This window comes from Nannobrachium achirus (assembly GCF_963921795.1).
Source record: "Nannobrachium achirus genome assembly, chromosome: 2".
NCBI lineage: Eukaryota > Metazoa > Chordata > Actinopteri > Myctophiformes > Myctophidae > Nannobrachium > Nannobrachium achirus.
In genome coordinates this window covers 37,803,966-37,817,949 of record NC_137811.1, presented here as the reverse complement: position 1 = coordinate 37,817,949, position 13,984 = coordinate 37,803,966, and the positions used below count along the sequence as shown (strand labels likewise).

The 13,984-nt window shown below is 46.1% G+C and overlaps 1 protein-coding gene across 1 annotated transcript in view; it reads left to right on the top strand.

Annotated features, from left to right (window-relative positions):
• The window catches only part of satb1b (SATB homeobox 1b), a gene marked incomplete at its 3' end in the record, with an annotated part of 64,435 nt that overhangs the window by 24,891 nt on the left and 25,560 nt on the right, over positions 1–13,984 (top strand). Inside the window, exons 8-10 of the mRNA XM_080741739.1 lie at positions 110–322; positions 3,402–3,473; positions 5,130–5,285. Coding sequence (XP_080597865.1) covers positions 110–322; positions 3,402–3,473; positions 5,130–5,285 — 441 coding nt within the window. The remainder of the gene's footprint in view (positions 1–109; positions 323–3,401; positions 3,474–5,129; positions 5,286–13,984) is intronic.

The following is a 13,984-nucleotide window of genomic DNA, read 5'->3' as shown; positions in this document are numbered from 1 at the left end:
TCTCACTCTTTCTCTCACTGCCCCCCACCCCTCCTTCCTCTGACCCACCCCCCCCCCCCCCCCCCCCCCCCCCCCCTCTCCCTTCATATCCCTTCACCATGCGCTGCAGGGCCTGCTGTCTGAGATCCTACGCAAGGAAGAGGACCCTAAGACGGCATCCCAGTCTCTGCTGGTCAACCTTCGTGCCATGCAGAACTTCCTGCAGCTGCCGGAAGCCGAGCGAGATCGCATCTACCAGGACGAGAGGGAGCGCAGCCTGTCACAGGCGTCCGCCATGGGCCCCGCCCCGCTCATCAGCACCCCGCCCCTCCGGCCCGTCCAGGTAACAAGGTTTTCACCCCCCAAAAGAACACACAGATACAACGGGCTGTCGGACCGCATATTAGAACAGAAGTTTAGGGAATACCTTTTGAAATCCACAGGCACAATGTAAAAACGGTGCATGAATACATAATTGCATAGGGTGAAATGTATGGTTCCTTTATTGCTGAGCGAGCTGTTTCAAGCCACGGCCATCAACCACCGCTCTTAATTTATTGTTGATATCGATTGACAGGTTGGAAATTGTGAGGGCAGAAGGTGATGGCTCCATAAATCCAGCATGCCGGGTACTGTAAGAGCTGTATATCACATAAATAGAGGTCTGATCATGTTGAGAGTGTCTTTAGACAAAAATGACTTAATTATTCCACTGAAAACAGCGTTGACTCAGCCTTTTATTCAGTTTTCTTCGAGCGACAACTGACAAAAGGGTCTCGCGACGGAGTCGGAGTGTAAAGATTGATTCATACTTTGTTGCGTGCCGGTGTTATGCACTGAAAATAGGCAATCTACAAGCTCACAATGTGTGGGAAAACCAACGTGTTGTCAGCTTGTAGATCGTCAATTTCCGGCTCTGGGATGTCAGAATGTATTTGCAGAGGACTTCTGCAAATGTCATGAGACACATGCCACTCACAGACACATGCCAGTCATAGACACACGGCACTCACTGACACATTCTGGTGTCACAGAGGCAGAGCCACCACATGCATTCTGTTACACACCTCAGAGTCACAAACCTATTGTGACAGACCGTCAAGCTGTCTGGACACAGGCATGTTACGTCATACCCATATTTCCTGCATCCTTCTCATCCTCTACTCACAGGCGGAGAATGGCTACACAAACAAGGGCTAATTTTGCTTGCTAATTATGACCTTTTCTATGGCTAATCATGGCACCATTAACAACCTTCGCTTTCTAAAAATAAACCTGGCACGGTAACGACAAGAGCATTGAGAGATCCAGCACCACTCTGTCTGTCTGATTCCTGATTTATCTCCTCTGACTGTCGTGCCACAACTTGCCGCTCGCACCGTAAATCAGCGTTCCTTGTTCAAAAAGGTATATGGCAACTTTTTGCCACTTAAGCCCATTTGATGTGCGGTCAAGTGTGTCTGGGAGGTGAGAGGGGCTGACAAAGGCCACCTCTGTCCTGTCCTCTCCTGTCCCTGCTGAAGATAGAGCTTTGAGTTTGGCGAGGACGCATAGAAAGAGATGGAGGAGAAAAGAAAGAGGTTCTCCTCTTCGAGCTCAGGGCCACCCAGGTCCAAAATGGGAGACTCCCCTTTTTAACGGCATGTTGAGATCACAGCAGCTGCCCTTACAAAGCTAGAATGACAGAGGCCATTTCTGAACCAGTGGTTTTGACACGTTACAGTTGACCGCCCGTCCTCACAATGGAAAGACTGTGTCAGCTCAGGACAAGGCTTCAGAGCGAGAGAGTGGACCTTTGTATGATGATGCATTGAAGTTAAAAAGCAGGGTTTGAGCTATCAGACAAGACATACCTCTGTTGATGGTCCCTAATTCTGTTTGCATCAGTCCTCTTTCCCAAATGCCTAGGATCAGGAGGTGTCTCCACCTTTTCACGATTCAATCATTTCATTACGCGAATTACCAGACATTAGTATCAGAAGTGCGCTTGTGTCCTGTTTACATCAATCTGTGAGTAATAACAGAGAACCTTTAGTATCGCTGAAAACAACCCACAAAAGATTTGCCTGTAGGGTCATCAGAGGCCATCACATAACAAAAATAGAACTGATAGATAGGGGCTTTAATGGTGCACGTGTTTGGCCAACGAGAAGAGCATTTCATTGTCAAAATGCCAAATATCCAAAAAATATTTACCCTTTTTGTTATCTTTGACTTTACAATTCTGTTAACACGCTGTCATTTTACCTACAAATTCCCACCTGTACTGTATGCCTTGCTCCCATAGATATATATCATGACTGTAAATCAGTGTGCCACTACACAAGGCAGTTGACAAGCACACATAGACACGGCGCGCACACACATGCACACGCACGCACGCACGCACGCACGCACGCACACACACACACACACACACACACACACACACACACACACACACACACACACACACACACACACACACACACACACACACCTACACCTGGCCATATGCCAGCCTCTCCTATGGAGCAATGTGGTGTGAATTTAGCCACATAAATCAGTGAGGGTGGCAATTGAGTCAGAGACAGAGGAGGGTTTTTATAGGCCTCATAAAAACAGATGCAGGCGTACGTCTTGTGTCACGTGTACCGCTGGGTGGCTCAACTAACCGAGCCAGTTAGCGCATGTCCCGGCCTTAGCAATTAACTTGACACGGTAACCTACCTCTCAGACTGACAAGTTTTGCATTCACGCCGTATCGTAAAATGGCCCTAAATATCCAGGAATGCTTCGACATTCCAGATTCACCACAAAATGTTACGATTACTGTATGTGGTATTCTTTTTACCCCCCCTTTTTTGGGGTTGTTGTTGTTTTTATAAAGCCCCAAAAGGGGCTCATGTTAGGTGTCTAGACTAATGTTTGAATATATGTTTCTTCAAGCGCACATTGTTTTGCGAGTATGTAGCTGTGTGGGTTATTAGTGGTTGATTTGAATAACATGTTCTCATACCCATGGATTTCTTTCCTTTTTTTCATATCGAATGATTTGTATGCTAATGGCTCTTGGGTAATGTTTTTATTTGGATATTTGTTACCCTCTGAAAAGGTTTCCTCAAGACACGACAAGCCCTTGAATGAAACATGATTTGATATTTCGCTTTAGCATTTTATTTTCTAATCAGCAAACAATGACGCTGACGTAAGAATATCTTTTCACTCTGTGCTTACAAAGAAGAATACTTCTTTGTTTGCGTATGTGAGCATGTGGGTACATCAGCATGCATGTATGTGTAGAGTGCAAGTGAATGCTTGCTCATGTGTGCGTGTGTGAGTGCCTGCAAGTGTGTGCGTGGCCGCGCGTGCTTTTGTTTTGTCCAATTCCCTCTTGTGAGCCTGAACAAACATGGACATGTTCTGTTTTTGACCCCTCGCAGCCCAGGAGAGAAGACTGTAACAGCGTCAGACCCGAAGACTGGAACCCCCGAATCCCTGTGGGCATCTCCCCTGTAAGCAAATAACACGCGCACGTACGCATACACATGCGCACGCACGAACGCATGCACGCACGCACGCACGCACGCACGCACGCACGCACGCACGCACGCACGCACGCACACACACACACACACACACACACACACACACACACACACACACACACACACATTCTTACTGAAGAAATGACTCATACTAGCTTATAGTTTCCCAACATGCCATTCATTATTATATTAATATGGTACGGTGGACTTCATGGTGTAATGTGCACAGCATATCTCATGGACAAGACATACAACCTATGAAGTTGTTTTATTTCAAATACAAACACAGCCTTCTCATTTTTGGTCAGTAGTGGTTAAATCTTGGTCAACCTTTTTCCCCTTTTTTGGGGGGGGGTGGGGGCTTTTCTGCCTTTATTATTATTCATAGCGTATTGTAGAGATTGACAGGAAACAGGGAACGTGAGATGGGGAGAGACATGCGGTAAAGATTGTCGGCAGCGGGACTCGAACATTCAATACGATGACAATACATTTTGTAGTTGGACATATCAAACAAATACAAAGATACAGTAGACTAGTTATCAGTAACCAAAAACTGACTGTTGTTTCATATGTGATATACTTGTGGTGAACAATCTTTAGACCATCAACCATCGTGCTCTGGTCATGTAACCATGCAACCTGTTTTGTTAAACTGCAATACAATCATCAGCTCCAGTCAATAGAATGAGGGGGAGAAAGAGGTTTTGAAGTGGAAAGAATGGAAACAAGCCCTCAGTGCTTTTCTGTGTTATCCTTTTGGCATCATTGTATAATCGTACCACTGTACCTTTTGCAAACTGTTGATAAAGTATTCAATCAATCAATCAGAGTATTGGCATGCCATATACGGTCAAATCCTTAGTGTTAATTATGTGATGAATTAGAGAATCAAAGAATGTACTACTCATATAGAGCAATGCTTCCCAAACGTTTTAGCTCTACTCAAAAGTTAAAATTAGACGTTTGCCTGGGACCCAAACTAGCCACAAGACCCACCCAACTGGGCTTGGCGCATCCGTCTGGAACTCCATATATGGAGATAAGCGCATCTGGAACTCCAAATATGGAAATTAGGACATACACGTGTCAGGAATCCATAGACGCTACCATGTCACATGAGACTGGCGTCATAGAGGGTATTTCATTATAATGTGACTAAAAACACCCCAAGGAGTTTGGACTATTCTATTCTAATGGTCCATTTTGGAAAAAAAAAACACTCACGATAATCATATCGTGGAGATTTCATTTATCGTGAAATCGTCCTCTGTCGTGCACTCGGATCACCTTTTATTTACTGAGCTGCATATCCAGTACCATTTAAACCCTCTATTGGTAAAACGTACTTAATATGCGTATTTGATATACCGGTATTTCCTTCACTCTCTACCAAATCTCTTTGCCAAAAAATAGCCGATCTACAAGCTCACAACGTGTCGCGTTGGGACGCGTTGTGAGCTAGTAGATCTGCTATTTTTTGGCAAAATTAATATTCTGCCCAAGGATAATGGATGTTGGGGATATTTTGATTATCGCGACAATATCGTAAATCGCGATTTCTTTGGTCACAATAATGGTGATATGAAATGTTCATATGGTCCCATCCCTGCTCTGCACCAGGTGAAGCCGTCTCCTCTGCCCATTGAGTGGAACGGCAAGACGGAGAGCTGCATCCTCAACATCAACTCCACCATCTATGATGAGATCCAGCAGGAGATGAAGAGAGCCAAGGTCTCCCAGGCTCTGTTCGCCAAGGTGGCCGCGTCCAAAAGCCAGGTAAACACAGTAACAATCTGGGAACCTATTCAGTAAAAAGCCAGGTACATACAGTAACAATCTGGGAACCCATTCGGTTAAAGATATGACTTCCGGTTGGTTCTAGCTGAAGTGGCGGAAGTGCTGTGTTTAACGGAAGTTACGTCATGTGCTGCAGGTTTATATTCCCCAGTGAAACAAACACAAAGATTGTAGCTTTTAACTCGCTCTTAATAGGTGTAACGTTGTCTGAATCGATGTTTTTGTTTGTATATCGTTTATTGCGAGTGCAACCGACGGAGTGGGAGACATAGAACAGATTTCTTTCAACGGGGAATACGTTTGCAGGGACACCGCACTGAATTCAGCCCCACCTCCTAGAACTCTCTCTGTCATATCTTCACTAGGCTTTTCTCTTTGCAGAAGAGTAAGCCTGGCTATGCGAGGCTACCTCTAGGGGAACCCCCTGTTTTTTTTTATGTAGAAACAAGAACTCAGTTTGGCTCCTCCCCTTCTCTTAGTCCACTTCCTCCTGGGTGATGGTGTGTTTATTCCTACTAACATCAACACTACATGTTCAGGGCAGTGGTGCTGAACAGCAGAATCTGTCTTAAAAATTACATACATACGCACGCACACACGCACGCACGCACGCACGCGCGCGCACGCACGCACACACACACACACACACACACACACACACACACACACACACACACACACACACACACACACACACACACACACACACACACACACACACACACACACACACACACACATACACACAGAGAGAGATTACATAAGAGAGCATACATATGTTATGCCCATACATGGAGATCCCTATCTGAACCAGCCACACAGATATGGACCATGGTTTGGCCATCTGGCCAGTGATATATATCGATGATGACATCAGGGATCTTCATATATGGGCATGAAAGAGATTTTGGGGAATACCCATATATGGACTTTTACATACCGGTAGGTGATGTCACGTGTAACATCACCAGAACTAGGTGCACACCACCTACTAGTGAATGAAATAACATCTGAAGAGAGAACAACCTGTAACTGTCCACTGCAAACCCCATGGTGGTGATTATAGGGCATAATGACATATGTCTCCTTTATTGTGGGTTCAGAGTCAGGCAGCCGGCAGTGTTTCAACACAAAACAAACCTGTTTATATTAACCATCCTCTAAATGGCTCCCCTAGTTAGACCAAGGGAGCCTCTGTTATCTTCTCCCAGAGTGCAACAGCCCGCTCACACAATGCCAGCTTGTGTGCGCATCGAGCAGGGGGGAAAAAAAACTGTCACATAGTTTAACTCTTTATTAAAAGTAATTAAAGAAAATGCGGGAGCGAGGCGTTATTATTAAAGGTATTTCAACGTGTCTGTCAGAGGCACATGCAGTTGGGGAAGATTTTCACAATAAGTGCTTGATGGAGAAGATGGAGGGGGGGGATAGATCACCAAGGCAGAATTATCGTGAAATATCTGCGCAGGCTTTATTTTTTTTCTTGCTGATTAGGATGATTATAGCCTCAGATAGTTTTGTTTTACCAAATTGCAGTTTGATGCACAAACACTGTTTTTGTTCAGGAGTTCAAAGACTCCTTGGAAGGATGAGGAGGAAAGAGAGAGGGGGTGGGGGTGGGGGACAGAGAGACGGAGGACAGAGAGAGAAAGTGAGAGAGGAGAGAGAGAGAGAGGGAGAGCAAGCAAGGGGAGAGCGAAGCAACCATGGTATTAACTCGCAAATGCCTCTCTTCTCAAATGATCATTTTGTCTGAGAACAGGTTTCCACTGCGCCTCGTCTTATTCGTTCCCTTGCCTCTCTCTCTCTCTCTTCCTCTCTGTCTCTCTGTCTCTGTCTCTCTCTCTCTCTCTCTCTCTCGCTCTCTCTCTTCCTCTCTGTCTCTCTCTCATTCCATTCATGGCGGGCGGGGTGTGAATGTGAATTGAGCAGCAGATAAGAAGTGTGCTAATTACGTCTGTGAAAGGGGGCCTGGGAGAGCACTTATCTCTGGCTCCATCTCGTAATGGGCGTTCCCGGGGCAGCTGCTCTCCCCCCCGTTACTACCCAGCCCCCAGTACCAGTGCCACCACCAGGGGCACTTCCCTGTGCCACACCAGGCTGCCATGCCCAGAGAACCAGCGTTCTGCCTCTGGTTTCCACTCACTGGTCAAGCGACCAAGCCCAAAAGCACATCTTTGCAAATGTCCGATGGGAAATGGATGTGTGTTTTCACTCTGGTTAAGGTTAGGGAGGTATAGGGCAAGCACCGGGACTCCCGTGAAGTGAAGGTTAAGTTGAAGGTCCGTTTTAGCTTCATAAACAAAAAAATTGTGATGAGCTCTGCGTTTGTTAGTGGCCAGTGGGTTTGCAGTCTGGAGCACGGCAAGATCCAGAGGTCCTTATGAGTCCATTTTGTACACATTCATAGTTATATTGACACTCACAGTAGTAGAGAGTAGAGAGGGCGAGTGCAGGGGAGGGGGGGGCGGGGGGGGGGTCAATGTTCACAAGCTGGCAGGAGGCCCATATGGGGTTCAGGGGGAACAACCATGGGGGAAGGGCAGTAGAGTTTGGTACAGTACAGTACATGCATGTCCAGTTGGCGTGCGGTGCCCTCTCTGCCTCCCTGGCACAGCTCAAAGAGCAGGCAGGCACATATTGTTGCGGTCGGGAAGAAACCTCACATCTCCATATTTCAACTTTTTGTATTTTTTTTCACGTAAACGAAGGCCTTCTTCGTCATATAACAGAGTCGTACAAAAGTAGCGCAAATAGGCGATGTTTAAGCTTTCCAAATGCGACGCGTTTTGAGCTTGTAGATCTCCTGTTTTTGAAGTTTTTTGTCTTTAACTGCTGAAAAGCATGAACAAGAGATTAAAACGAAAATAATAACTACAGTACATGGGATCCATTGAAAAGCATGTTCTTTTATCCAGTTCCGACAAAGTAACCATTTTGTAGCCAGACTATATCACTGCGTGGATATGAGTCTGGTAAATTCTTTCTAAGGGGCAGGTAAAAAAAATGGCTCTGGACACTATTGGCGAGACCAGACCAATACTGGGCCCTGATTGGTCACCCCACTCTTCGGGGTGAGGAAATGGATTCACAACGGAGTGGGGCCAGACCCATATCCGCCAAGCCCCATTCTTTTTTGCACCGGCGGATCCGTCTGATTCCAGTCTAACAGTTTTGGACATAGAAGGTTTCTACCCGACTGCAACGTTAGGCAGGTGCCCTGCACGGACTGTTATGAGCTATCTGGGAAGGGCTGAGTGGTTATGCACGGGGTGTACCGGTATGTATGGGTACAGGGTGTATGTATGGTTACAGGGGTGTATGTATGGGTACAGGGTGTATGTATGGGTACAGGGGTGTATGTATGGGTAATGGGTGTACCGGTATGTATGGGTAATGGGTGTATGTATGGGTAATGGGTGTATGTATGGGTATGGGGTGTATGTATGGGTAATGGGCATATGTATGGGTATGGGGTGTATGTATGGGTACAGGGGTGTATGTATGGGTAATGGGTGTATGTATGGGTAATGGGTGTACCGGTATGTATGGGTAATGGGTGTATGTATGGGTAATGGGTGTATGTATGGGTATGTGCTTTGCAGTGTGATAGATGTGATGGAGATGATAGAGAAGAGGAGGGGACGTGAGAAGAGGTAGGGGGGGGGGGGGGGGGCTGGTAGCAGTGGCGGTCCCATGGGTAGAGGAGCAGTAAGCAGGAGTTTACTGATTACTGCATGCTCCACTGAGTGTGTGTGTGTGTGTGTGTGTGTGTGTGTGTGTGTGTGTGTGTGTGTGTGTGTGTGTGTGTGTGTGTGTGTGTGTGTGTGTGTGTGTGTGTGTGTGTGTGTGTGTGAGAGCCGTGTGTGGCGTCTCACACGTGCACATGTGGGTCTGTCTGTGCGTGTGCAGTGGTTAGTGCATCAAACATAGGTGTTTATGTGAGCTGCCTCATTTGAATGTGTGTATATGATGATAGGCCCTGGTGTTGTGCGTGTGTGTGGTTTGTGAGAGAGAGAGAGAGAGAGAGAGTGTGCGTGCGTGTTGGAATGCAGCCACCCTGTCCCCTCATAGGACTCGTAACCACAGAAGGCCTCTGCCAGCTATGTCTCTCTCCCTCTCTCTGTCTCTCTCTCTGTCTCTCTCTCTCTGTCTCTCTCTCTCTGTCTCTCTCTCTCTCTGTCTCTCTCTCTCTCTCTGTCTCTCTCCCTCTCTCTGTCTCTCTCTCTGTCTCTCTCTCTCTGTCTCTCTCCTCTCTCTCTCTCTGTCTCTCTCTCTCTCTCTCTCTCTCTCTCTCTCTCTCTCTCTCTCTCTCTCTCTCTCTTTATGCCTCTCTTACATTCAACACAGCATTTCAATCACTCTCATTTTACGGCCTCAGTCTCAGAGCAGTAACTGTGGAGCAGTGAGTCTAACCTAAAGCCTGATTTATACTTTGTCAGACAACGGTGTTGCGCGCCGACAATAGCAGACGTACAAGCTCGCGACGCGTCCGCGCATAAATCAAGCGTAAGCCATATCACTCCACCAAACGAATGGGCCCGCGTTCAAGTCAAGTTGGGGCACATATATCTTTTCAGTCTGCGCAAGTCATTTTGACGCATTAGGCCGCTATTATTTTTTACCTTTCGATAAATACAGACTCATTAGTCATAATCCATTCCTATCTGATTCAGAGTGATCAAACGCTCCAAGAGCGCTTTGTCTCCATTTAGCTGTGGGAGATGTCAGACTTGGAGAGAACAACTGCGTTGCGTTGGTCCAAGTCCAGCTCCAGCTACTGCCAGGAGCAGGCATTAGTCAACGCCCCATTTGATTTGAGCTTGCAGAGGTGCAGGCTATCTTGTGAACAGCTTAGTGTTGGCGGCGAAATTATTAAGTGCCTACAGTGCAAATGTCTTTTTTTTTTTTTTTTTTGTCCGGACGCTTCAAGAGGGGGTGGCTTGGCTAACGGGCCACCAACTTTTTTAGCTTAGCAGTTTGGATAGCGATGAGCAAAGGCAGTGGATTTGAGAGGATAACCCAGGGGAGCTGGGGTTGTTGGGGGGAGCGTGGGGTGGGGGCAGGGACCTGCAGAGAATGTTATAGAGGCAGGGGCTGACATTTCTAAAAGGGCCTTTTAGGGGAAATAGCAGACCTCCAAGCTCACAACGCGTCGCAGCACGACACGTTGTGAGCTTGGAGGTCGGCTATTTTCGGTACTTGATACCACACTGAACTAGGCATAATCAAGTGAATACTGAGAGTTTGGACATGGCAATTTGTGTTTCTTTCACCATGGTAAAAACTGCATTTGATAGTCTGGAGAGGGCACTTTTTACATAGGGATAAAGGGGCAGGGGCTCAAGCCCCCTTTGACGTCTATATGTGTGCACGTGCCTGGTTTGGGGGGCATGGCTTTGGTGTCCAAAAACGACCCCCGACCGACACTTCCTTTGAGAAATTACACCACGAAAAGATATCAGAGTCCCTGCTGTCACAAAACAAGCACTCCAGGAGCGCCCGGCGGCTCCGAGGGGGGCTCCGAGCCCTCCTGGACTCCTGGGTGACCAGCAGAACACAGGCCTTACCCCACCTCCAGCTCTCACTGTCTCCCTGCTCCCCCACTCCTCCCTGGAAGAGGCTCCGCTAATTAGCCAGGCTCTAATGAGACAGAATGGCACTGATCTGGTCCGCCGCTGCACAATGTGCACGGTGTGTGTGTGTGTGTGTGTGTGTGTGTGTGTGTGTGTGTGTGTGTGTGTGTGTGTGTGTGTGTGTGTGTGTGTGTGTGTGTGTGTGTGTGTGTGTGTGTGTGTGTGTGTTTGTGGAGGGGACTGATACATTTGGGGGGGGGATGGGGTTGGGGTACACAGGGAGAGGGTTGGTGTATGCCATCTGTCACCCTGCACCCGGCTGGCACGGGAGGCCCTCCCAGGGGGGGTGGGGCAGGGTGGGGTGAGGTGAGGGGAGGAGAGGGGGTGGTACTGAGTGCCTCACTGCTCTGGGGTGGCAGAGGTGTGTATGTTGGGGGGGGGAGTGACAGAGATGTAATGGAAGGGATGTGAGTAGGAAAGGAGTGTGCAGTGTTGGAAAAAGGTACTCACATTTTTTACTTAAAGATGGGGGGGGGGACACGAAACTAAGTTTAACATTATGCTACAGTAGGTCACGTGGTCTTTCTCCAAACAGTCTGAAAAGGTGGCGGGACCGTATCAGTTAGTAGTGAATGTATCCCCCGTCCGTCGCATGGTGCCACGCACAACCTCACGCTAACGTTGTTAGCTTGTAGCACCATTAGCACGGCTGTTTTCGAGAGCTATCGTGTGTGTGTGTGTGTGTGTGTGTGTGTGTGTGTGTGTGTGTGTGTGTGTGTGTGTGTGTGTGTGTGTGTGTGTGTGTGTGTGTGTGTGTGTGTGTGTGTGTGGGCTCTCATACACTGTGTGTGTGAGAGCCGCGGATATCAACCGCAGTGCTCCGGTGCTTCTAGGGTGAGAGACAGCAGGGTTGTGGCCGCTAAAAGCGCCTCAGAGCGGCGGAGGAGAAGTCTTGGAGGCTTGGACCCTCGTTACTAGTCTCTGACAACTATTTTGGTGGAAGACTTGTACTTTTGTAGCGGTAAATAGCGGATTCTATTAGCGGGATTCTATATAATTTTTACACCTAGAACTGCTTGTTTTTAAATTTGTTTTATCAAGTCGCATTTTCTCCTCGCACAGCTGTGGGGGTAGTTTCAGAAGATAATGATATGCATGTTCAACTCCGCCCCCTCCCCCCATATTAGCCAATCAAATTAATTTATTGCAGTTACTGTACAGAAAGTACTATTTTCAGTACAGTAACTACAATAAATTAATTTGATTGGATAATTTAACATGGGGGTACTTGACATCATCAAAAAATTATGCTAATTTGATTGCCTTATTTAGCTGTTTTGGGCGTGACACGCCCACTTTAAGTAAAAGTATCAATACTGCAAGGTAGAAATACTTTGTTACAAGTCCGGAATTCTAAATTTACTTGAGTAAAAGTACAAAAATATTGGTATCAAAATGTACTTAAAGTACAAAAGTAGAAATGTATATAGATAGGGCTGAATGGGTAATATATATTTAGTAATAATAATCAAAATCTACAAAGTACAGTAACTAGTAACTCAGGTTTTCAAATAAATGTAGTGGAATAAAATTACAATGTTTATATCCAAGATGTAGTGGAGTAGAAGTAAAGGTATTGGAAATTGGAAATACTCAAGTAAAGTACAAATACCTCAAACTTGTACTTAAGTACAGTACTTAAATAAATGAATGTACTTAGTTACTTTACACCCCGGGTAGTGTGTGGACAGGATCACTGGCCTACTGTCTACTTCCTAAAATGACTTTCATTTCCTCTCCAAGCCTGCCATCACGTTTGTGGTCATACAAGTTTCAGGAGGCCTAGGATCATCAGTGGTGGGGAAAGTACTTTACTTAAGTTTTCTTTTACTTTAGTGCAAGTAGTAATATTTACCACAGTGTAGATATTTGTCGATTATGTCATTGACATTTTACATGACGATTAATTGTCACTCAAATAATTGCGATTAACGATTTCATTGTGTTTTTGTTGTTGACAATTATATTTCTGTTTGGCTTGTAGGCTTTGAAGTTGCACATGGTCTACAAGCTTGTAGATCTGCTATTTCCAAATTGTTTTACTTAAAAAAATATGTATATGAAAAATGTCCAACATGGAAACGATTATGACGATTATGAAATAATTGTGACAGCCCTAATCAGATGACTCCCTGAGTCATTTATACCTGAGACCCGCCCAAGCAGGATACCTACCCACTAGGGTGGGTGATGTCTTTTACGATGTTACGATATTATCGCAATTTTTTGGCAGAGAGATTTGGTAGCGAGTGAAAAAAAAGACTGTATCAAGTATGTTATTTCCAGTTCTGTTTTACCAATAAGGTTTAAATGCTACCGCCCGGATATGCAGCTCAGTGAATAAAATTCATCCCAGTGCATGACAGAGGATAATTTCATCACGATAAATTTAAATCTCCACGGAACGATTATATGTGTTTTTTATCACGATAAACGATAAATACGATTATCGTCCCATCCCTACTACCCACCCTTCCCCACTCACCTAAGCCACACACGTATGCATTACGCACACACACATGCGCACATGCACACCCACGCACACTTGCTCAATTGGAAAGCACTTTGGGTCAAGTCCTGTTGTTTTTAAATGAGCTACATACATAAAGATGACTTGACTTCAGACACGAACACACACATACAAACACGCACATGCACGCACGCACGCACGCACGCACACACACACACACACACACACACACACACACACACACACACACACACACACACACACACACATACACTGCTTGTCATGTATTGGCTGACCTTTGAGTAGTCTGTGGCTGGGACGTGCAGAGAATGTTAGAGAGGCAGGGGCTGAAATTTCTAAAAGGGCCTTTTTGTGAAAATATGGAAAATAGCAGACCTCTAGAGGTCAGCTATTTTCAGTGCTTGATACCACACTGAACTAAGGAAACTGAATTTCTATTTAGGAGAGTTTGGACAAGGCAATTCTCTTGAACGCTGCCTTCAGTATGGCATGGAAAGAGGGCATTTTCATTTCTTTAACCATAGTAAAAACGGCATTCATGGTCTGGAGAG